The sequence below is a fragment of the Bos grunniens genome, chromosome 2, assembly GCF_055505025.1.
Source record: "Bos grunniens cultivar Pamir isolate PY7600 chromosome 2, Bosgru_T2T1.0, whole genome shotgun sequence".
NCBI lineage: Eukaryota > Metazoa > Chordata > Mammalia > Artiodactyla > Bovidae > Bos > Bos grunniens.
This window is the reverse complement of record NC_141166.1, coordinates 11978180-12004325: the sequence shown is the minus strand read 5'-3', so window position 1 is coordinate 12004325 and position 26146 is coordinate 11978180. Positions and strand designations below refer to the sequence as shown.

At 42.7% G+C, this 26146-nt stretch overlaps 1 protein-coding gene and 1 pseudogene across 28 annotated transcripts in view; one reads left to right on the top strand and one right to left on the bottom strand.

Moving 5' to 3' along the window:
• Positions 1-14560, bottom strand: part of PHACTR4 (phosphatase and actin regulator 4) — a 113428-nt gene extending 98868 nt beyond the window's left edge. For 2 of the 28 annotated variants that reach the window (XM_086331304.1, XM_086331362.1), the window contains exons 1-3: positions 10397-10513; positions 4684-4785; positions 4452-4580 (exon numbers count right to left, since the gene is read on the bottom strand). Coding sequence is in view for 4 of the 28 variants with exons in the window: in XM_086331255.1 (XP_086187381.1) it covers positions 10397-10650 (254 nt within the window). In the remaining 24 variants the exon portion in view is untranslated. Of the gene's footprint in view, positions 1-4451; positions 4581-4683; positions 7576-10334 lie in introns of those variants that run through there. The other 26 variants (XM_086331272.1, XM_086331283.1, XM_086331303.1 and 23 more) reach the window with 21 other exon arrangements.
• Positions 14561-23281: 8721 nt separating this feature from the next.
• Positions 23282-23883, top strand: LOC147377516 (large ribosomal subunit protein eL20 pseudogene; annotated as a pseudogene).
• The last annotated feature ends 2263 nt before the right edge of the window (positions 23884-26146 follow it).

The window sequence follows — 26146 nt, the reverse complement described above, 5'->3', positions numbered from 1 at the left end:
CATATTTACTAAACACTCTACAGTTTACAAAGATTTCTCACATGCATTATCCTGATACTTTTGAAGAAATGGTTACTAGCTCCATTTTATAAATGAGGAAACTAAAGGTCAGCTCACATCTAGGAAGTGATGGAGCTGAAATTAGGATTTAGGTTTTCAGACTCCAAAGATAGTAAATACATTACTTTGAATAAATGTCAGAACTTTCGGACTGTAAAAACAAAGATCTAGTACTTTAAATATAATAGAGAAGTTAAACTGAAAACTAAGCTTGAATCTGAAAGCTGTGTGGTTTCAACCACCTCTTCCCTAAAAAAAAAAAATCAATCACTAGACACACTTCCTCTCTTAAAACTCCTCGGAATACCATAGAAGTCCTAGAATTTGAGAAGCCAACTAATCCAGACCCTTACAGAGATGAGAAAATTGAAGCACAAGACATGTGACTTGCTCTGAGTCTCCCATTACAACATAGTGTGTCGTCTTCTCAGGCCCACATCAACAGAATTCAAAAACATCTGTGAATTGGTGGAGACAGAACGGATAGCTGACTGGCTAATCTGTCCAACCTCAGTAGGGCCCTGAGGTTCGACAGCCCTTTTGCTCATCTGCTCATCTCTGGTGGCTCGTTTACTTTTTCCATGATTGCTACTCCAAACTTTTAACACTCTTTGGAGTGGCTTGCTTCAGGGTCGGAGGCACTGACTGCAGCAGTGCTGCGTGGGACCTTTTGAAGGAGGTCACTATTATCTTCATTACCTCTACCATAGTTTGGCCTCAGGTCAAGCAACAGAGAAATAACACAGCTTCGCCCATCAACAGAAAATTGGATTAAAGATTTACTGAACATGGCCCCGCCCATTAGAACAAGACCCAGTTTCCCTCTCAGTCAGTCTCTCCCATCAGGAAGCTTCCATAAGCCTCTAATCCTTCTCCATCAGAGGGCAGACACAATGAAAACCACAGTCACAGAAAACTACCCAATCTGATCACAGGGACCACAGCCTTGTCTAGCTCAAAGAAACTATGAGCCATGCTGTATAGGGCCACCCAAGACAGACAGGTCATAGCAGAGAGTTCTGACAAAACGTGGTCCACTGGAGAAGGGAATGGCAAACCACTTCAGTATTCTTGCCTTGAGAACCCCATGAACAGAATGAAAAGGCAAAAAGGTATGACACTGAAAGATGAACTCCCCAGGTTGGTAGGTGCCCAATATGATACTCAAGAAGAGTGGAGAAATAACTCCAGAAAGAATGAAGAGACGGAGCCAAAACAAAAACAACATCCAGTTGTGGATGTGATTGGTGATGGAAGTAAAGTCTGATGCTGTAAAAAGCAATACTGCATAGGAACCTGGAACGTTAGGTCCATGAATCAAGGCGAACTGGAAATGGTCAAACAGTAGATGGCAAGAGTGAATATCAACATTCTAGGAATCAGTGACTAAAATGGACTGGAGTGGGTGAATTTAACTCAGATGACCATTATATCTACTACTGTGGGCGGGAATCCCTTAGAAGAAATGGAGTAGCCATCATAGTCAACAAAAGAGTCCAAAATGCAGTACTTGGATGCAATCTCAAAAATGACAGAATGATCTCTGTTCATTTCCAAGGCAAACCATTCAATATCTCTGTAATCCAAGTCTATGCCCCGACCAGTAATGCTGAAGAAGCTGAAGTTGAATAGTTCTATGAAGACCCATAAGACCTTCTAGAACTAACATCCAAAACAGATGTCCTCTTCATTATAGGGGACTGGAATGCAAAAGTAGGAAGTCAAGAGCTACCTGGAGTAATAGGCAAATTTGGCCTTGGAGTACAAGATAAGCAAGTCAAAGGCTAATAGAGTTTCACCAAGGGAACACACCGGTCATAGCAAACACTCTCTTCCAACAACACAAGAGAAGACTCTATACATGGACATCACCAGATGGTCAATACCAAATCAGATTGTTTATATTCTTTGCAGCCAAAGATGGAGAAGCTCTATACAGTCAGATAAAAAAGACCAGGAACTGACTGTGGCTCAGATCATGAACTCCTTATTGCCAAATTCAGACGTATATTGAAGAAAGTAGGGAAAACCACTAGACCATTCAGGTATGACCTAAATCAAATCCCTACGATTGTACAGTGGAAGTGAGAAATAGATTCAAGGGATTAGATCTGATAGACAGAGTGCCTGATAAACTATAGATGGAAGTTCGTGACATTGTATAGGAGACAGTGCTCAAGACCATCCCCAAGAAAAAGAAATGCAAAAAGGCAAAATGGTTGTCAGACAAGACCTTACAAATAGCTGAGAAAAGAAGAGAAGCTAAAGGCAAAGGAGAAAGGGAAAGATACACCTATTTGAATGCAGAGTTCCAAAGAATAGCAAGGAGAGATAAGAAAGCCCTTCTCAGTGATCAATGCAAAGAAATAGAGGAAAACAATAGAATGGGAAAGACTAGAGATCTCTTCAAGAAAATTAGAGATACCAAGGGAACAGTTCATGCAAAGATGAGCACAATAAAGGACAGAAATTGGTGTGGACCTAACAGAAGCAGAAGATTTTAAGAAGATGTGGCAAGTATACACAGAAGAACTATCCAAAAACAACTTCATGACCCAGATAACCACGATGGTGTGATCACTCACCTAGAGCCAGACATCCTGGAATGTGAAGTCAAGTGGGCCTTAGGAAGCATCACTATGAACAAAGCTAGTGGAGGTGATGGAATTCCAGTTGAGCTATTTCAAATCCTAAAAGATGATGCTATTAAAGTGCTGCACTCAATAAGCCAGCAAGTCTGGAAAACTCAGCAGTGGCCACGGGACTGGAAAAGGTTAGTTTTCATTCCAATCCCAAAGAAAGGCAATGCCAAAGAATGCTCAAACTACCACACAATTGCACTCATCTCATATACTAGCAAAGTAATACTCAAAATTCTACAAGTCAGGCTTCAACAGTGTAAACCGTGAACTTCCAGCAGTACGTGAACTATGAACTTCCAGATGTTCAAGCTGGATTTAGAAAAGGCAGAGGAACCAGAGATCAAACTTCTAACATCCGCTGGATCATAGAAACAGCAAGAGTTCCAGAAAAACATCTACTTTTGCTTTATTGACTATACAAAAGCCTTAGACTGTGTGAATCACAACAAACTGGATAATTCTGAAAGAGATGGGAATACCAGCCCACCTGATCTGTCTCCTGAGAAATGGGAATGCAGATCAAGAAGAACAGCTAGAACTGGACATGGAACAACAGACTGGTTCCAAATCAGGAAAGGAGTATGTCAAGGCTGTTTATTGTCACCCTGCTTATTTAACTTATATGCAGAGTACATCATGTGAAATGCCAGGCTGGAAGAAGCACAAGCTGGAATCAAGATTGCTGGAAGAAATATCAATAACCTCAGATACGTGGATGACACCACCATCACGGCAGAAAGGGAAGAACTAAAGAGCCTCTTGATGAAAGTGAAAGAGGAGAGTGAAGAAGTTGGCTTAAAGCTCAACATTCAGAAAACTAAGATCATGGCATCTGGTCCCATCACTTCATGGGAAATAGATAGGGAAACAATGGAAACAGTGACAGACTTAATTTTGGGGGCTCCAAAATCACTGCAGATGGTGATTGCAGCCATGAAATTAAAAGACGCTTGCTCCTTGGAAGAAAAGCTATGACCAACCTAAACAGAGTGTTAAAAAGCAGAGACATTTCTTTGCATACAAAGGTCCGTCTAGTCAAAACTATGGTTTTTCCAGTAGTCATGTATGGATGTGAGAGTTGAACCACAAAGAAGGCTGAGCATCGAAGAATTGATGCTTTTGAACTGTGGTGTTGGAGAAGACTTGAGAGTCCCCTGGACTGCAAGGAGATCCAGCCAGTCCATCCTAAAGGAAATCAATCCTGAATATTCATTGGAAGGACTGATGCTGAAGCTGAAACTCCAATACTTTGGCCACCTGATGCAAAGAAGACTCTGATGCTGGGAAAGATTGAAGGCGGGAGGACAAGGGGATGACAGAGGATGAGATAGTTGGATGGCATCACCAACTCCATGGACATGAGTTTGAGCAGGCTCCAGGAGTTGGTGATGGACAGGGAAGCCTGGTGTGCTGCAGCCCATGGGGTCACAAAGAGTCGGACACAACTGAGTGACTGAACTGGAGTCCTCTAGCCCACTCTATCCTTTGACTCTGCAGATAACTTAACTCATTCATTCCGAAAGGAAAATATTAAAAAAAGAAGAAATCATAAAGCATTAACAGACCCTATGAGGAAGAAATTATTAAACTTTGAAGTAAATATATATCTGGGTTCCAGATTTCTTCAGTTCCACAAAGATGTCTTTGGGAAATTTAATCTCTCTGAGCCATACCTCCCTTCAGCTGTCAAATGGGAATATCCAATCAAGCTATGGGCTTCCCAGGTGGCGCTGGTGGGAAAGAACCCACCTGTCAATGCAGGAGACACACGAGACATGGGCTCCATCTCTGAGTCAGGAAGATCCCTTGGAGGAGAGCACGACAGCCAACTCTAGTATTCTTGCCTGGAGAATCCCACGGACAGAGGAGCCTGGAGGGCTACAGTCCACAGGGTCAGAAAGAGTCAGATGTGACTCAGCACGCACGCAAGCTATAGAATTTTTGTAAAATTAAACGAAATAGCACACAGAAAAGTACCTACATCACTGTCTGGGTACAAAACAGGCTGATGGGAAGACTTCCCTGGCAGTCCAGTGGTTAAGACTTTTTCTTCCAGTGTAGTGAGTCCAGGTTCAATCCCTGGCTGGGGAGATGAGATCCCAGGTGTCTCTCAGCCAAAAAAAAAAAAAAAAGAACCAAAAACAGAAACAATTTTGTAACGAATTAAAAATCAGCTGTTGGTAACCCACTCCAAATTCAACTTCCACCTTGATCATTTCCAAATATATCTTCTTCCATCCTTTCTTCATGTTTCCTTTTCAAGGATCACCTCTCTATGAGCTTTGATTTTATCTCTTCCCAAGGTTTCTCTATTCTCTTCCTTTTCTTGTGTGTAGAACTTCAATACCTGCTTCTCTGCTGGCTCCTTTTCTTTTCCTTAAGCATGTCAAGTCTCTCTCATCCTTTAAAATCAAAACAAAACCGAAAAAAAACAAAAGCCCTCAATCCTACCTCCTATTTAGCACTTATTCTAAATATGCTCCTAAACCCTCTAAACTATCCTGAAAATAGCAAACAATTACCTGTCAAAACAGATCAGATTATATCAATTTCCTGCTAATAAACTTTTGATGGTTTAGCAATTCATTAATCATAAAGGCTAACGTCATTTTTTTTTTTTTGCCAAGCCTTTGCACGATTTTCAGGATCTTAGTTCCCTGACCAGAGATTGAACCCAGGCCACAGCACCGAAAGTGCTAAACCCTAACCACTGAGCCACCAGGGAAGTCCCATAGCCTGAAGTCTTCAACAAGCATTCAGAATCATTCTCAGTATCCAGCCATCAACTGTTCCTTTCACCAGCCATTGCACTTTTCAACTCTCAGTCCCACTGGTCCAGAGATTCCTAAGAACTGCATAACTTTCTAGAATGATGTGCATATGCTTGCTCATATGCATTTTTCTGGGATGAAAAATCTATTGCTATTCTCGAATTTTCTAGATGGGGAGGAGTATCTGAATTAAAAAAAAAAAGAAAGTAAAAACCAACTGTAATTACCTTTAGCCTTATCAGACACACACCTTATACTTTAGCATCTCCATTCCTATGCTCAAACTGCCCCCTCTGGCTGGAATAACTTTTAACAGTAACTTTTCTTATTAATCCTTCCAGAACAAGCGCAAAAAAAAAAAAAAAAAAAAAAATTACTTCCTGTCTAATGCCTTCTTTCACTGTCTACCAGAACAGAATCATTCAGTCCCTTATCGCATCAATACAGCACACCCCTATTTAACACTCACCAGACTACTAGGTGCTGTAATGTTGTGAGCTTTAAGGCAGAAGCTATACCTTCACATCTTTGTACCGCTGGGACAGAACCCCAGTCCAAGCACATGATAGGCAAAACAAAAATATCTGCTGAGTAAAAGATCCATTTTGGCACTCAACTGTTGTCTATTTTTGTTACTCATTCACTCATTCACCAAACATTTATGAAGTTCCAGTGCAATACCTAAGCCATGTGCTAAGCAGTAAGGATGTAGACTAGGGCATGGCACCTGACATTAAGCCAGTAAGATTAATAACTGTTAACAATATAGAAGAATAACGGTCTTATTTGATCGTGCTGTTTAAAAAGGCCTACATGAAGACTTATGGTAGCCCTGGGTGAAGACGTGTCTAACAGTCACAGAAGGTTTACCAATGGGACGTCAGGTTCTCTCAGAACAGAGAATCCAGCCATTCTGTCTTTTCTTTACAAACAACTTTCCCCCAATGTTCCTTTTCTAATAGTAGTAACAATAACTTACCACAGGAATGTGGAAAGGTACAATGTAACCAAATTTTTATCCTACTTGATTCTGGAAACAATTCAAACTAGGTAGAAAAGGAATCATTACACCCATGGTAAAGATGAGAAAACTAAAGATCAAAGAGCTTCCTGCTCAAAACTGCACACTAAATAAGAGAGGATTTATTTAATATTTATTCACAGTCTTACTACTACATTCTCACCACCACCACCTCCACATCTCCGCCCAATCCACCCCTAATCAGTTTGTAAGCCTCAAAGAAGAAAGATTTTTGTTCTCATTGCTTTCTTCTCAGGCACTACAAAAAAGCTTAAAACACAACAGGCTCTCAATAAATATTCATTGACTGAATTGATTTGAAACAGAGTAGACCAACACCAAAAAACACAAGGTAAAAAAACTCCTTTCCATTATGATGGTTTCATAAAAGAGAGATTTAAAACAGGCTTCTACTAGTTAGAAAGGCTAGACTAATTGTATTGACTCAATTCCACTGGCATGTAATGCATTTTATCTAAGAAGAATTTAAGGAGGTGAAGTAGGTTTCTATTTCTGATGTCACATTCATGGCATGTACTGACATAAACCCAAGGCTTAAACTGCAAGTCTGAAACTGATCAAAAGTTTTTATTAAGAGCAAAAACTAAGAAAGCACGTTCTTGAGTCTTGACTCTTTGACTAGAAAAATATCTGAATGTCAGTCTTTCTTCAACAGCCAAAGCTGCTGTAAATATGTTCTCCAAAATACTTCTTAATATGTCTTTAAGCAAAGATTAGTCAAAATCTTTTAGTAAATAAAACTTTGAATAACCATCAGTCAAAACCACAGCTCAATAACTCACCATCCTTCCCCACCTCCAGGGCCCCATAAAACTGCCATTCTGCCTAGGCACAAGGATCCCAGCAGACCATAAGACAGGGTGACGGAAGCAATGTTCAGCATGTCTTTTCAGTATGACATTGTTTGTGATCCTAGAAACTCCATTTCCTTATAAATCAGATGCTCCAAATGAAAATATTTCCATTATTTTTCTCCGATATTTAAATTTCAGCAAATCACAAGCTGTTGGCGGTGTTATGATAAATAACTGCAATAGGTATGAGGTAATGCCAAAGAATGCTCAAACTACTGCACAATTGCACTCATCTCACACGCTAGTAAAAGTAATGCTCAAAATTCCCCAAGTCAGTCTTCAGCAATATGTGAACCGTAAACTTCCAGATGTTCAAGCTGGTTCTCGAAAAGGCAGAGGAACCAGAGATCAAATTGCCAACATCTGCTGGATCATCAAAAAAGCAAGAGAGTTCCAGAAAAACATCTATTTCTGCTTTATTGACTATGCTAAAGCCTTTGACTGTGTGGATCACAATCAACTGTGGAAAATTCTTAAAGAGATGGGAATACCAGACCACCTGACCTGCCTCTTGAGAAACCTGTATGCAGGTCAGGAAGCAACAGTTAGAACTGGACATGGAACAGACTGGTTCCAAATAGGAAAAGGAGTATGTCAAGGCTGTATATTGTCACCCTGCTTATTTAACTTATATGCAGAGAATATCATGAGAAACGCTGGGCTGGAAGAAGCACAAGCTGGAATCAAGATTGCTGGGAGAAATATCAATAACCTCAGATATGCAGATGACACCACTCTTATGGCAGAAAGTGAAGAAGAACTAAAGAGCCTCTTGATGAAAGTGAAAGAAGAGAGTGAAAAAGTTGGCTTAAAGCTCAACATTCAGAAAACTAAGATCACGGCATCCAGTCCCATCACTTCATGCCAAATAGATGGGGAAACAGTGGAAACTGTGGCTGACTTTATTTTTTGGGTTCCAAAATCACTGCGGATGGTGATTGCAGCCATGAAATTAAAAGACGCTTGCTCCTTGGAAGGAAAGTTATGATCAACCTAGACAGCGTATTAAAAAACAGAGACACTACTTTGCCAACAAAGGTCCGTCTAGTCAAGGTTATGGTTTTTCCAGTAGTCAGAAGTGGACTCTGGACTTCCACTGCAGAAGGCATGGGTTTGAGCCCTGGTAGGGGAGAAGGCAAGGGCAACCCACTCCAGTACTCTTGCCTGGCAAATCCCATGGACAGAGGAACCTGGTAGGCTGCAGTCCATGGGGTCACTAAGAGTCGGACATGACTGAGCGATTTCACTTTCCCTTTTCACTTTCATGCATTGGAGAAGAAAATGGCACCCCACTCCAGTGTTCTTGCCTGGAGAATCCCAGGGACAGGGGAGCCTGGTGGGCTGCCGTCTCATGGGGTCCCACAGAGTCGGACACGACTGAAGTGACTTAGCAGCAGGGGAACTAAATCTTGCACGCCAGGTGGCGAGGCTTCAAAAAAGGTACTGATAGCACTGTCATGTTTGAACAAATAATTAACAGTCAAGTTCTAGAATAATTCTGTGGATGCTTCTTCAAAGCAGAGTCAGAAAAACGCAATCTCCACTCATTGACAGATTACAAATCGAATATTTCCTATTTTCAGTAATCAGGTATGGATGTGAGAGTTGGGCCATAAAGCAGGTTAAGCTCTGAAGAATTGATGCTTTCAAACTGGGGTGCTGGAGGAAACTATTGAGAGTCCCTTGGACAGCAAGGAGATCAAACCAGTCAATCTTAAAGGAAATCAACCCTGAATATTCATTGGAAGGACTGATGCTGAAGCTGAAGATGCAATACTCTGGCCACCTGATGCGAAGAGCCAACTCATTGGAAAAGACCCTGATGCTGGGAAAGACTGAAGGCAGGAGGAAAAGGGGACGACTGAGGACAAGATGGCTGGATAACATCACCAGCTCAATGGACATGAATTTGAGCAAACTCTGGAAGATAGTAAAGGACAGGAAAGCCTGGCGTGCTGCACTCCAAGGGGTCGCAAAGAGTCCGACCAACTGGATTTAGGGACTGAACAACAACAAACCCCTACACAATATCAGTAACACAATTTGGGATTCTCAGCAGTAAATCACTTCTATTATGAGTTAGTTTTCTAGAAGCCACTAGGTTTTTGGTTTCTCTATAAGTCAAGTCCTTCTACTAATGGACGTCTGCTTTCAACTTTTGTTTTAAGCAGAAGTAAAACATGGATTTGAGGGGAATAGAGGGCGGTCGGATGAACTACTGTAGACATTTTTTTGCGTGCTGTGATAGAGGCTGCTCGTTGCCCTAGAAATCACTTTCTCTCCTCCGAGATTCTAGAGGTATGTGAACTACCATTCTGGCCATTCGCATAGGTTCTGTGATTTCCTCGATCACGGCCGCGACCCATACAGACAGAGCAGCAAATCCGATTCTTTCCCGGTTTCTCTGGGAGCGGGGCTAGCTTCTTTCCCATAGGCCCATCCCCCTATCGAGAAAAATGCCTGGAGGAGATTAGTGTCGTGAAGCCACCCGGGGCTGACGTTTAAGAGTTGGACAATAAACTCGAGGTTTTCGGCAGAAACTCCGTCTGCCTCGCCTGTGCTCCGAAGCCTTCGAGCTGCCCAGCTGGGATGCAGAGGTATGAGGGAGGGCAGGTTTGAAAAATGGACTTCGACCTGATCTGGTTACAGTGACCGGATTCCCAGGGACCGGCCCCCATCAGGGAATGGCCCGGAGGGCTCCCCCGAGGAGGTGACTCGACGCCCGGGCACAAAGGGGCGCAAAGCTGCCGAGACAAAAGGGCCCCGCCAAGTCGGTGGGCGGAGAGGGCAAGCCCGCGCGGGGCGCGCCGCAGGCGGAGAAGCCACGGGGAACGGTTGTGGGAGGGCGGAGGAGGAGGCGGCGGCCATCCCCCGCCCTGCCCTGGCTCGAAGCGACCCCGGCCCGGCCGTTACCCTGGCCCGCACCGCAAGCCCCTCGCGGAGCCGAGAACGCGGCCGGACCTACCGAGCACCCACAGGCCGACCCTGCGCACTTCCCGCTCACTTTCCTTTACTCGCCGAACTCACCCGGGGCGCCGCCGCCGCCTCTTCAGCCTCCACAGCAGTTTCCCCCGGAAATCCTGCCTGGCCTGCCGGCCGCCAGGCTGCAGCCTCAGGCTTCGGCCCCCAGGAGGGGGGAAAGGCAGCGGGCCGGACAGTGAGGGGTAGGAAGTGTCGCCGCGGGGGCTCATGGGACTTGTAGTCTCCAAGAGGAGCCGGCCACGGCAGGGGCCGGACAAAATGGCGGGAACCTCTCTCGGCTCTGGGCTGGTCGTTCCCATACGGCGTCTCGCAGCATGCCCCGCACTTTTCCTGGTCCGGAGGAGGACAAAGGCATTTGGACTTGGAAGGAGAGAGTTCAATACTGGGCTCCAGGGAGTGCTCAGGGTGCAGGTGTGCTGTTACAGAAATCTGTCCAGCCCCTGTCCGGCTGAATTTCAATTATGAAGTGAAGTGAAGTCGCTCAGTCGTGTCCGACTCTTTGCGACCCCATGGACTGTAGCCTACCAGGTTTCTCCTTCCATGGGATTTTCCAGGCAGGAATAATCTTCCCAAAGTGGTGGCGGGTGGGGGTGGTGGTGGAGGGGTGTGAAGCAAAACTATTGAGGGTCAATTTGAAATGCAGTACACTTAAAATCAAGTTATCCTCAATTTTAGTGCATAAGGAAGAAACCCAGGATTCATTTTTATTATCTCCTTCAGCCGCTTAAGTCCAGTCATCCCAGTTCCTTATCAGTTTTCCCACTCCTGTCTAGGGGAACGCACCATCACCTTTCCAAATTTCTTTAGTTTCAGGCCTCCAGGCAGTGGACACCCTTCAAACACCTTCCTTCCCACTGCCAGAGGATCTTTGTAAATGCCAAACCCATTGTGTCACAAAAAAGTTAGACCTAAATGTAAAACTTTGAGCTACAAAACCTATAGAGTAAAATACAGGAGAAAATTCGTGTGACTTTCAAACACACAATAAAGGAAACAAACTGATAAACTGCACATCGTCAGAATTAACAGTTCTGCTCTTTAAAACACGGTTATGAAAATGAAAAGGCAAGCCAAAGACCTGGGTGAAATGGTAGCAAAACCTATAGCTAACAAAGGACCAGTATCTACAACACACAAAGAACTCTTTCAACTCAAGACAAACAGCCTAGTTCAAAAAGAAAAAAAGATTTAAGAGAGACACTTTATCAAAGATGATAAATGGATGGCAAATAAATGCATAAAAGATGTTAAGGAAATGCAAATTAAAACCGCAGTAAGGTAACATTATACACCCACTGAAATGGCTAACATTAAAAAGACTGGCAGTTATCAAGTGTTAGCAAGACTGTAGCGCAACGGGAATTCTCATTCATTGCTGGTGGGATTGTAAGATGATACAGCCACTCTGAGAAACAGTCTGGCAGTTTCTTTAAAAATTAAATATACATCTACCATATGGCCCAACCACTTACCTACGTTAGGTATTTACGCAAGAAAATGAAAGCGTACATCTGCAGAAAGACTTGAAGGTGAATGTTCACAGCAGCTTTATTTGTAACTAGCCAAAGACTAGAAACAACTCAAATGTCCTCCAAAAGGTAAATGGATTTCCCTGGTTGTCCAGTGGCTAAGACTCCATGCACCCAAATGCAGAGGGTCCAGGTTCAATCCCCGGTCAGGGAACTAGATCTAACATGTTACAGCTAAGAGTTCTCATCTGCAACTGAAAGATCCTGAGTGCCACAACCAAGACGAGGCACAGCCAAGTAAATACATGTTTATTTTAAAGTGGGCATTTCCCTGGTGGTACAGTGAATAAGAATCTCCCTGCCAATGCAGGGGAGACGGGTTTGATCCCTGGTCTGGGAAGATTCCATATGCTGCAGAGCAACTAAAGCTGGATGCCACAACTACTGAGCCTACATCCTGCAGCTTCGGAAGCCTGTGAGCCTAGAGCCTGCACACAGCAACAAGACACGGCCTGGTAATGAGAAGCCCTCGCGCCGCGACTGGAGAGTACCTCGCTTTTCTGCAACAGAGAAAAGCCAGCACAGCAACAAAGACTCAGCACAACCAAAACATAAATAAATAAATGTATAATAAAAAAGTAAATGAATATTTATACAATGGAATACTCTTCAGTAATAAAAAGGAATGAGCTACTAATACATATGATTTAATGATGAATCTTAAAATAATTACTGAGTGAAAGAAGTCAGACATAAAAGAGTATATCTGATATGGTTACATTTACATAAATTCTAGGAATTATCCTGAAAAAAAGCAGAATAGGTGGTTGCCTGGGGCCAAAGAAGCAGGAGCACAATAGGGTGGGATAATAAAGGAATTGAGGAAACTTTTGGGGTGACAGGTGTTGACGAAAAAAAATGCACGACATAAAAGTTGATAGTAATGTTTTATTTGGTGGATAAAACTGAAGACTTAACCCTGGGACACAATATCTCAGATAACTCAGACTGTGCTGAAGCGGCAAGGAGGGAGCCAGGATATGCAGGAGTTTTTGTAACAAAGACTGAGTAATGGGAACATGAAAAGATTCAGTTCAGTTCAATTCAGTTCAGTCGCTCAGTTGTGGCCAACTCTTTGCAACCCCACGGGCTGCAACAACCCAGGCTTCCCTGTCCATCACCAACTCCTAGAGCTTGCTCAAATTCATGTCCATCGAGTCAGTGATGCCATCCAACCATCTCATCATCTGTTGTCCCCTTCTCCTCCTGCCTTCAATCTTTTCCAGCATCAGGGTCTTTTCTAAGTCAGTTCTTCGCACCAGGTAGTCAAAGTATTGGAGATTCAGCTTCAGCCCTTCCAATGAATATTCAGGACTGATTTCCTTTAGGATTGACTGGGTTGATCTCCTTGCTGTCCAAATGACTCTCAAGAGTCTTCTGCAACACCATGGTTCAAAAGCATCAATTCTTCTGTGCTCTGCTTTCTTTATGGTTCAACTTTCTCATCTATACATGACTACTGGAAAAAAACATAGCTTTGACTAGATGAACCTTTGTCAGCAGAGTAATGTCTCTGCTTTTTAGTATGCTATCTAGGTTGGTCATAACTTTTCTTCCAAGGAGCAAGTGTCTTTTATGGCAGCAGTCACCATCTGCAGTGATTTTGGAGCCCAAGGAAAGAAAGTCTGTCACTGTTTCCATTGTTTCCCTATCTATTTGCCATAAAGTGATGGGACCAGATGCCATGATCTTAGTTTTCTGAATGTTGAGTTTTAAGCCATCTTTTTCACTCTCCTCTTTCACTTTCATCAAGAGGCTCTTTAGTTCCTCTTCGCTTTCTGCCATAAGGGTGGTTTCATCTGCATTTCTGAGGTTATTGATATTTCTCCTGGCAATCTTGATTCCAGGTTGTGCTTCATCCAGTCTGGCATTTAGCATGATTTACTCTGCATATAAGTTAAATAAGTAAGGTGACAATATACAGCCTTGACGTACTCCTTTCCCAATTGCAACCAGTCCATTATTCCATGTCCAGTTCTGTTGCTTCTTGACCTGCATACAGATTTCTCAGGAGGCAGGTCAGGTGGTCTGGTATTCCCATCTCTTTAAAAATTTTTCACAGTTTGTGGTGATCCACACAGTCAAAGGCTTTATCGTAGTCAAGAAATAATCAAGATTATTGTTAATTAAAGAAAACCAGATGTCCCAAGGAATTTAGTGGTTTTCTACATATGGGAAGATGAAAGAGTTTGGGCCCACTGAAATCATTTCTTTGATCAGCACTTCAGGTTTCTAGGGCTAGCATCCTGTGTTTTCTCATCCTGAGTTACCTCAGGGTGCTAGATGGCTGGCGGTCATCCTATCTCTATCTTGCGTTCCCTCGGGGCTTACCATCCAGGAGACTTGATGGCAGCAACATCCTTTGTTTAACTGATATGGCAGGCAATAGTTTTCATTCACACAGGTGTGTTACCTTTCTTGATTGTGGTTATGGTTTCAAAGGTATATGATGAATTTTAAATAAACCAAAACTGGGAATTCTGACTCTGGGGCTTTCACTGTCTAGGGTGCAGGTTCAATCGCTGGTGGAGGAGCTGAGATCCCGTAAGCCTCACAGTGTTGGGGGAGGGGGTGGTGATAAAACAACTCATCAAACTGCATGCTTTAAATATATGCTGTTTATTGTTTGCCAATTATATGCCATTAAACCTGAAAAATAATACAATAAAAAATTGTTTTAAAAAAAGGAAAACTTCTTCAGTGGCTTCCCAGTACCCTAGGACAAAAGCAAAAGTCAGGAGATGTGGATTCAATCCCTAGGTTGGGAAGATCCCCTGGAGAAGGAAATGGCAACCCACTCCAGTATTCTTGCCTGGGAAATCCCATGGACAGAGGAGCCTAGCCGGCTACAGTCCATGGGATCACAAAGAGTCGGACGTGACTGAGCGACTAAGCGTACACAATAATGGTGGTAACAGTAATAGTAATAATGAAACTGCTACTTTTTCTTGAACATTTGCCAAGAACCAGAAATTTTACATATGTTGTAATTAGAATTTCCCCCAGAAAACCAAACCCAAGACAACGGCTAGTTGCTGATAATTTAGTTGGAACGTGACCTCAAGGATTTAATGTAAAAATAAAGAGTAAAATGGGGAAAGAAGAAAAGTCAACACAAAAATTCATTACCAAGATGTTCACTGCTGCAGGTGCCTGGGGCTAGATCCTACCAATGTCATCTGAGGATTTCCTAGAAAGCTTCTCAGTGTAATCAACCTGTCACAAAGAAGCATTTATCCGTTGACTCCCATCCCCCTCTGGTTAGGATGACCCAAGGGCATCAACTTTCCTCCCACTTCCAGGTAGGCTCCCACCAGTGTCTTAGGGAAGAGTTCCAGAACAGCTTGCAGAAGGAGCCAGGAGAGTTGAAGCCCCCACCCAACTGTTTTCTGCCGTTTGAGCTAGAATCTAAGGTCAGACTGAGATGACAGGAGGCAAAAGAGGTCCCACACCATCTGTTGCAAGACTCAGATTTGCCCATTCTCTACACTCGAATCCATTGTTATCATCTCATCTTCAGTCATAGCTGGCTACATTCTCACTGATGCTCATAATTCTTTGCAAAATGTACGTTGTCCCATATGCCTTTTGTGCCCTTTAATACACTATAATCAACTATATGGATGATTCTCACAAATAATATTAAATGAAAGAAGCCAGACCAAGTAGTGTATACTTGTATAATTTCACATAAATAAAAAACGAAACAGGCAAAAATAGTCTGTTGAAAGCTGGGATAGCAGCTACCTTTCCAAGTGGAAAAGCAGTGTCTGGAAGATTGGGTGAGAGGAGATTTTCTAAACGCTAATGATATTCTGGGTTTTGATCTGTGTGCTGGTTATATGTGTATATTCAGTTTGTCAAAATTAATCAATAGGATGTGTATGCTTTTCTGCACATATATACTTCTGATAAAATTTTTAAGTGGGAGGTGGCCCAAGCAAGTCCTCTCTTGTCTTCTGAGTGGTGAATTAACAGTAAAGACTATTTTCAACTATTAGCATTTCTGGATTTGGGGCTTTGGGAAACTATTGGAGCATAATATTAATTTAACAGCACAAGCTTTGGCAACAGAGAGCTGTTCGGTCAGTTTCTATTTGGGTGCCGTCAGCCAAGTTATTTAAACCCAGAAAGATTCAGTCTCTACACTTCTGTTTCTATTCAGATCAAATAAATTTTTTAAAAAGAATTCAGTTTCCTCATTTTACAATAGGAAACATAATACTAACAGTACCTAATATATAGGTTGGTGAGAATTAAAGTAACATATATAAGGTACCAGCAAAATACCTGGTTAAAATAATAGTATCTATTTATTATTACACAGTACCAGCTCAAAAAAAAAGTTATGATGAGTAATATTAGTTTTCATCTTTATATTTTTTTTAAGCTTCCAATTTTTCAGCAGGGAACACTGACTCAGGCTGCAGGTACAAGCTTGATCATTGTAGCAGTGTTAGAAATAAAGAAATAAAGAAAAAAATTGAGACAATCTACCTGGAGAATAGGCAAGTTAATTGTGATCTATCTGTAATCCAGAATACATCAAAACAGTTAAAATGAATAATCTAAAGCTAGTGGTTATCAATATGGATAAAACAAAATACTGAGGGGAAAAAAGCTGTAGGATAGATACATCTTGATACCTTGTGTATAAAATTTTTAAATGTGCCAAACAGCACTGTGTATTGTTTGTGTTCACAAATACATTGTCAAAATACAAAATCATATGTATAAATAAAATATTCAGGTAAGTGATTATTTTTAAACCCTGTTCTACCACCTTAAAAATTTATTTATTTATTTATTTTTGGCTGTGCTGGGTCTTAATTGATTGAATGTGCTTTCTCTAGTTTCGGAGAGCAGGGGCTACTCTGTAGTTGCTTTACTCAAGCCTCTCTTTCTCTTGTTTCAGAGGATGGGCTATAGAGCATGTAGCCATTTGTAGTTTCGGCACATGGGCTCAGTGGTTATGGTGAGTGGGCTTAGCAGCCCTGAGGCATGTGGGATCTTCCCAGACCAGGGACTGAACCTATGTCCCCTGTATTGGGAGGCAGATTCTTAACCACTGGACCGCCAGAGAAGCCCTGGAAAGTGACTACCTCTTGATGAGAAAGGAAAGAGGTAGGTGAAAGGAAGAATACTTTGGGGCTTAAAACATGTCTCTGATTTTTTTTTTTCCTTGAAAAAACTGCAAGGAAATAAGGCAAAACGCTAAAATTTAACAAAGTTGATGAAAGGTACTTGAGTGTTACATAAAAGGCTGAAATATTTCAGCCTGCCTGAAATATTTCTCTATTAAAAAAAAAAAAGCTTAACCATTCAAAAGAATGAAATAATGGCACTTGCAGCAACATGGATGGATCCAGAGATTATTATCTTGAGTGAAGCAAGTCAGACAGTCACAATATCATGTGATGTTGCTTACGTATGGAATCTTAAAAAAAAAAAAAAAACAGAAATAGACTCAGACTTAAGAGAACGAATTTATGGTTACAAGAGGGGAAGGAGGGCAGGGAGGGATAGATTAGGAGTTTAGGCTTGACGTGTCACACACTGCTATCTTTAAAATAGGTAACTGGGGAATTCCCTGGTGGTCCAGTGAACTGCAAGCTTCCACTGCAGGAGGTGCAGGTTCCATCCCTGGTTGGAGAACTAAGCTCCTGCAAACTCCCGCAAGGCACAGCCAAAAATAATAAATAAATACTACATACATATAGAGAGATACACACACACATACATATATACATGTTGTTGTTCACTCGCCAAGTCGTGTTCGACTCTTTTTGACCCCATGGACCACAGCACGCCAGGTTTCCCTATCCCTCACCATCTCTCAGAGTTTGCCCAAGTTCATGTCCATTAAATCGGTGGTGCCATCCAACCATTTCATCCTGTTGCCCTCTTCTGCTTTCAATTTTTCCCAGCATCATGAGTTGGCTCTTTGCATCAGGTGGCCAAAGTATTGGAGTTTCAGCCTCAGCATCAGTCCTTCCAATGAGTGTTCAAGGTTGATTGCCTTTAGGATTGACTGATTTGATCTCCTTGCTGTCCAAGGAGATCCATATATACATACATACATAAAATAGATAACCAACAAAGACCTATGGTATAGCTATTTACAAAAAAGCTGTTAATTAAAACAAAAACAAAAAAACATGGACTTCCTGGGTGGTTCAGTGGAAGACTGTGCTCCCAATGCAGAGGGCCCGGGTTCAATTCCTGGTTGGGGAACTAGATCCCACATGCTGCAACTAAGACCAAGTGCAATCAAATAAAAATAAATTAATTTAATTATTTTTTAGAAAAGATGGGAGCAGATGAGTGTGCAAAATACTTTTAAAAAACATTTCTGGTAAGGAAAAACTATTTATTTATATCAATAAGTGCTGTTATGTCAACGTGAAATCAATGACTTTGGTGAGGAGGTGAAGTACGAGGTTTTGTCTTATTTTGTTCTTTCAGTTCAGTTCAGTTCAGTCTCTCAGTCGTGTCCGACTCTTTGCGACCCCATGAATCACAGCACGCCAGGCTTCCCTGTCCATCACCAACTCCCGGAGGTCACCCAAACTCACATCCATCCAGTCGGTGATGCCATCCAGCCATCTCATCCTCTGTTGTCCCCTTCTCCTCCTGCCCCCAATCCCTCCCAGCATCAGAGTCTTTTCCAATAAGTCAACTCTTCGCATGAGGTGGCCAAAGTACTGGAGTTTCAGCTTCAGCATCAGTCTTTCCAAAGAAATCCCAGGGCTGATCTCCTTCAGAATGGACTGGTTGGATCTCCTTGCAGTCCAAGGGACTCTCAAGAGTCTTCTCCAACACCACAGTTCAAAAGCATCAATTCTTTAGGGCTCAGATTTCTTCACAGTCCAACTTTCATATCCATACACAACCACTGGAAAAACCACAGCCTTGGCTAGATGGACCTTTGTTGGCAAAGTAATATCTCTGTTTTTGAATATGCTATCTAGGTTGGTCATAACTTTCCTTCCAAGGAGCAAGTGTCTCTTAATTTCATGGCTGCAGTCACCATCTGCAGTGATTTTGGAGCCCCCCAAAATAAATCCTGACATTGTTTCCACTGTTTCCCCATCTATTTCCCATGAAGTGATGGGACCAGATGCCATGATCCTCGTTTTCTGAATGTGGAGCTTTAAGCCAACTTTTTCACTCTCCTCTTTCACTTTCATCAAGAGGCTTTTTAGTTCCTCTTCACTTTCTGCCATAAGGGTGGTGTCATCTGCATATCTGAGGTTATTGATATTTCTCCCAGCAATCTTGATTCCAGCTTGTGCTTCCTCCAGCCCAGCATTTCTCATGATGTACTCTGCATAAAAGTTAAATAAGCAGGGTGACAATATACAGCCTTGACATACTCCTTTTCCTATTTGGAACCAATCTGTTGTTCCATGTCCAGTTCTAACTGTTGCTTCCTGACCTGCCTACAGGTTTCTCAAGAGGCAGGTCAGGTGGTCTGGTATTCCCATCTCTTTCAGAATTTTCCACAGTTGATTGTGATCCACACAGTCAAAGGCTTTGGCATAGTCAATAAAGCAGAAATAGATGTTTTTCTGGAACTCTCTTGCTTTTTTGATGATCCAGCAGATGTTGGCAATTTGATCTCTGGTTCCTCTGCCTTTTCTAAAATCAGCTTGAACATCTGGAAGTTCATGGTTCATGTATTGCTGAAGCCTTGCTTGGAGAATTTTGAGCATTAGTTTACTAGCGTGTGAGATGAGTGCAATTTTTTGTGGTAGTTTGAGCATTCTTTGGCATTGCCTTTCTTTGGGATTGGAATGAAAACTGACCTTTTCCAGTCCTGTGGCCACTGCTGAGTTTTCCAAATTTGCTGGCATATTGAGTGCAGCACTTTCACAGCATCATCTTCCAGGATTTGAAATAGTTCAACTGGAATTCCATCACCTCCACTAGCTTTGTTCATAGTAATACTTTCTAAGGCCCACTTGACTTCACATTCCAGGATGTCTGGCTCTAGGTGAGTGATCACACCATCGTGATTATCTTGGTCATGAAGATCTTTTTTGTACAGTTCTTCTGTGTATTCTTGCCACCTCTTCTTAATATCTTCTGCTTCTGTTAGGTCCATACCATTTCTGTCCTTTATCGAGCCCATCTTTGCATGAAATGTCCCCTTGGTATCTCTAATTTTCTTGAAGAGATCTCTAGTCTTTCCCATTCTGTTATTTTCCTCTATTTCTTTGCATTGATCACTGAGGAAGGCTTTCTTTAAAAACATACAATGAATTTCATGCACTTTGGTGTTCAGCTCTATGAGTCAAACACATATATTCCTGTGTTTCCACTACCATAATAATCTAATTAAAAACTGTCCATCACCCCAAAATTTTCCTTTGTGCTGTCTTTTGTGGTCAACACCTTCTTCTCACCGAGCCTGTGGCATCTACTGATTTGTTTTCTGTTCCTATGATTTGGGTTTTCCAGAAAGGATTCTCTGAGGTGGGAAAATAGTGTGATTTGAATGTGATAGAGAAACTGATTCAATCTATAATGTGTGCTCTTTTGTGCTATTGAATTTTTCCTTAAATGTACACATTACTATGCCTTAAAAATAACAACAAAATAAGATTTTTGCAAAAGAAAAAGCTAAGATCTCAGAAGGGGATGACAGAGGATGAGATGGTTGGATGGCATCACCGACTCAATGGATGTGAATTTGAGTAAGCTCCAGGAGTTGGTGATGGATGGGGAAGCCCAGCTGCAGTCCATGGGGTCGCAAAGAGTTGGACACGACTGAGCGACTGAACTGAACTGAACTGAACTGAAGATCTCAGAAAGTGTTGGGGACCACTGAAAACCAGTTCCACCTAACACAGTTTAAACTCCCCACTGGGCGGAATGACTTCACCTTAGTTTCAGATCCTGAGATCTTTTCTTTCACAAACTGTGAAAGGCTACCAAAGCCTTGGTAGTCCTTTATGGGCTGAGAACCAGGTCCAATTAATTGGCAAAGAATTTACTGGGCCAATCAGAGAACAATATGCAAATAAATAAAAACTATTAAACTTCCTCACCCTTGCTTTGGACTTTGCAGAATTGAGGCTGTGAATGTTGCTGCCCCCTGCTGGCCACATCTCTCAACAGCAGATGCATTGAACTAAAAGGATCCCACTTCAATTAAGACCTCTGTGGGACTCTGGATTAGAGAAACAGGACTTAAAATAAATTTTACTCTTTGCTGGTCAGACCACTGCTCTGACACAAACATAAGCTGATAATTATTGTTGTTAAGTCACTAAGTCATGTCCAACTCTTTGCGACCCACTGGACTCCAGCATGCCAGGCTTCCCTGTCCTTTTTCACTGTCTCCCAGAGTTTTCTCAAACTCATGTCCATTGAGTTGGTGATGCCATCCAGTTGTCTCATCCTCTGTTGTCCCATTCTCCTGCTTCCCTCAATCTGCCAAAGTATCAGGATCTTTTCCAATGAGTCAGCTTTTCGCATCAGGTGGCCAAATTTATAGGAGCTTCAGCTTCAGCATCAGTCCTTCCAATGAATATTCAGGGTTGATTTCCTTTAGGACTGACTGATTTGATCTCCCTACTGTACATTATATCTACTACTGTGGGCAAGAATCCATTAGAAGAAATGGAGTAGCCCTCATAGTCAACAAAAGCATCCGAAATGCAGTACTTGGGTGCAATCTCAAAGATGACAGAATGATCTCAGTTCGTTTCCAAGGCAAACCATTCAATATCTCAGTAACCAAAGTCTATGCCCCAGTCACTAAGGTTGAAGAAGTTGAAGTTGAAAGATTCTATGAAGACCTACAAGATCTTTTAGAACTAACACCAAAAAAATAAAGATGTCATTTTCATCACAGGGGAGTGGAATGCAAAAGGAGGAAGTGAAGAGCTACCTGGAGTAACAGGCAAGTTTGACTTGGCAAACAGGCAAGTTTGCCAAGTAACAGGCAAGCTACCTGGAGTAACAGGCAAGTACAAAATGAAGCAGGGCAAAGACTAACAAGAGTTTTGCCAGGAGAATGCACTGGTCATAGAAAACACCCTCTTCCAACAACACAAGAGACTACTCTACACATGGACATCCCCAGAGAGTCAATACCAAAATCAGATTGATTATATTCTTTGCAGCCAAAGATGGAGAAGCTCTATACAGTCAGCATAAACAAGACCAGGAGCTGACTGTGGCTCAGATCATAAACTCCTTATTGCCAAATTCAGACTTATATTGAAGAAAGCAGGGAAGACAACTAGACCATTCAGGTATGATCTAAATCAAAGCCCTTATGATTATACAGTGAAGTGAGAAATAGATTCAAGGGATTTGATCCGATAGACACAGTACCTGAGGAACTTCGGAGGTTTGTAACATGGTTCCGGAGGTGGTGATCAAAACCATCCCCAAGAAAAAGAGATGCAAAAGGCAAAAGAGTTGTCTGAGGAGGCCTTAAAAAAAGCTGAGAAAAGAAGACAAGCTAAAGGCAAAGGAAAAAAGGAAAGATATACCCATCTGAGTGCAGGATTCTAAAGAATAGCAAGGAGAGATAAGACAGCCTTCCTTAGTGACCAATGCAAAGAAATAGAGGAAAACAATTGAATGGGAAAGACTAGAGATCTCTTCAAGAAAATTAGAGATACCAAGGGAATATTTCATGCAAAGGTGGGCACAATAAAGGACAGAAATGGTATGGACCTAACAGAAGCAGAAGATATTAAGAGGAGGTGGCAAAAATACACAGAAGAACTATACGAAAAAGATCTTCATGACCCAAATAACAATGATGGTGTTATTGTTATTGTCACCTAGAGCCAGACATCTGACTTCTTGGAGTGTGAAGTCAAATGGGCCTTAGCAAGCATAACTGCCAACAAAGCTAGTGGAGGTGATGGAATTCCAGCTGAGCTATTTCAAATCCTAAGAGATGATGCTGTGAAAGTACTGCACTCAATATGCCAGCAAATTTGAAAAAAGCAGTGGCCACAGGACTGGAAAATGTCAGTTTTCATTCCAATCCCAAAGAATGTTCAAACTGTCACACAGTTGCCCTCATTTCACGTGCTAGCTTAGTAATGCTCAAAACTCTCCAAGCAAGGCTTCAACATTATGTGAACCAAGAACTTCCAGATGTTCAAGCTGGATTTAGAAAAGGCAGAGGAACCAGAGATCAAATTGCTAACATCTGTTGGATCATCAAAAAAGCAAGAGAATTCCAGAAAAACATCTACTTCCGCTTTATTGACTACACCAAAGCCTTTGACTGTGTGGATCACAACAAACTGTGGAAAATTCTGAAAGAGATGGGAATACCAGACCACCTGACCTGCCTCTTGAGAAACCTGTATGCAGGTCAGGAAGCAACAGTTAGAAACAGACATGGAACAACAGATTAGTTCAAAATTGAGAAAGGAGCCTTTTCGAGGGTGGCAGCAGTCGTGGGTAGAGCGCCATGAAGGCCTCAGGGACGCTTCGAGAGTATAAGGTGGTGGGGCGCTGCCTGCTGATCCGCAAATGCCGCATGCCGCCCCTCTATCGCATGAGAATTTTTGCGCTGAATCATGTTGTTGCCAACTCCCGCTTCTGGTACTTTGTGTCTCAGTTGAAGATGAAGAAATCCTCGGGGGAAGTCGTCTACTGTGGACAGGTGTTCGAGAAATCTCCCCTGCGAGTGAAGAACTTCGGCATCTGGCTACGCTATGACTCCCGCAGCGGCACCCACGACATGTACCGGCAGTACCGGGACCTGACCACCGCTGGCGCCGTCCCCCAGTGTTACCGGCACCGGCACCGAGCCCGGCCCACTCAATCCATATCATGAAGGGGGAGGAGATCGCAGCCAGCAAGTGCCTCCGACCAGCGGTCAAGCAGTTCCACGACTCCAAGATCAAGTTCCCACCGCCCCAGTGCGTCCTCCATCTCCAGCACAAGCCACGCTTCACCACCAAGAGGCCCAACACCTTCTTTTAGGTGCAGGCCTTCTGTCCCCGGGGCTGCCCAAATACAACTTAGTGGGACCCGGAAAAAAAAAAAAAATTGGGAAAGGAGTACGTCAAGGCTGTATATTGTCACCTTGCTTATTTAACTTAGATGCAGAGTACATCATGTGAAATGCCGGGCTGGATAAAGCACAAGCTTGAGCCAAATTGCCAGGAGAAGTATCAGTAACTTCAGATATGCAGATGACACCACCCTTATGGCAGAAAGCGAAGAGGAACTAAAGAGCCTCTTGATGAAAGTGAAAGAGGAGAGTGAAAAGCTGGCTTAAAACTCAACAGTCAAAAAATGAAGATCATGGCATCCATTCCCATCACTTCATGGCAAATAGATGGGGAAACAATGGAAACAGTGAGAGACTTTCTTTTCTTGGGCTCCAAAATCACTGTAGATGGTGACTGAAGCCATGAAATTAAAAGACACTTGCTCCTTGGAAGAAAAGCTATGACCAACCTAAACAGAGTATTAAAAAGCAGAGACATTTCTTTGCCAACAAAGGTCTGTCTAGTCAAAACTATGGTTTTTCCAGTAGTCATGTATGGATGTGAGAGTTGAACCATAAAGAAGGCTGAGCATCGAAGAACTGATGCTTTTGAACTGTGGTGTTGGAGAAGACTCTTGAGAGTCCTTTGGACGGCAAGGAAATCAAACCTGTCAATCTAAAGGAAATCAATCCTGAATATTCATTGGAAGGACTGACGCTGAAACTGAAGCTCCAATACTTTGGCCACCTGATGCAAACAGCTGACTCATTAGAAAAGACCCTGATGCTGGGAAAGATTGAAGGCGGGAGGAGAAGGGGGTGGCAGAGGATGAGATGGTTGGATGGCATCACTGACTCAATGGACATGAGTTTGAGCAAGCCCCAGGAGATGGTAAAGTACAGGGAAGCCTGGTGTGCTGCAGTCCATGGGGTCGCAAAGAGTTGGACACACCTGAGCCACTGAACAGCAGCAAAGCACGATGCCTGGCACATAGTGAGCATGCGGCCAATATTGATAGCTGTTAGGCAAATCTTCAGGCTGCCTACGTGGCATCAGTGGTAAAGAACATGCCTGCCAACGCACGAGACACAAGAAACTCGGGTTCTATCCCTTGGTCAGGAAGATCCCATGGAGAAGGGCCTGGTAACCCCACTCCAGTATTCTTGCCTGGAGAATCCCATTGACAGAGGAGCCTGGAGGGCTACAGTCCAGGGGGGTCACAAAGAGTCAGACATGATTAAAGCAACTTAACACACATGCAGGCAAGCCTTCAGAAGCCTCTCCCATTCTAAACCAACAAATTGTCCTTTACACAAGTAGTGCAGTGAAAAGACTTTTAACACTTGGCTCCACCGCTTATGATTTTGAGCAAAACTATCTTAACCTCTTTGAACTCTATTGACCTCACAAGTGGTTTCGAATGTTACATGACATCATCTATGCAAAGCACGAACCACAGTGCCTGGCATGCAGTGAACACTTAATAAACAGAGTGATAATTAACACAGGAAGAGTTAACAAGTTCAGCTCAAGGTTGAACAGCTCTTGTTGCAAACAGGCAGGTCACAGGTGGTCACTATTCTGTATATATTTGGGGCTAGCCCTCAGTGTTTTACAATTTTTAAGTTACTTGCCAGCATTAGAAACAGAAATTTCACATATAAGTCCAGATTCTTCTATTTTTTAATGTGAAGCTCTGACTAGGTGTCACACCAGATCTATAAGGAAGATGGCATATAGCAGTTGTTGTTCAGTTGCTCAATCATGTCCGACTCTTTGCCACCCCATGGACTGCAGCGCAACAGTCTTCCCTGTCCTTCACCATCTCCATATAGCATATAGCAGAGAAACCTAATTTCTTGCAAAGGAACCAGGTAATCCCTGAAGAAGTGATGTTAAAGCTGAGACATGAAAGTTGAGTAGGAGTTAACTTGATAAAGATAGTGGGGACGATGTTCCCAGCAAAGGGACTGGCAGGTCTAAAGACCCTGATTCAGGGACATTAGTGCCTCCAGGACACTTCAGGGAAGCCTGGCTGGAGCACAGAGGAGGGGAAGGTGGGAAGATGAGACTCCAGTTGACACTTTATGGATTTTGGACTTTATCGTGGGGTTGAATGTAGTTCAAGGCTGGAAGCTGGGTGGTAGCCAACTGGTGTAACAAACTGATAGGGGTCAGAATGGATTAGGGTCAAGGGTCAAGACTGAGCAGATGAGAAAGCAGAGCAGTACGAGGAGCCCCATCTAGAAACTCTGGGCAGACACAGGATAGCCTATCAGGTGTCATCT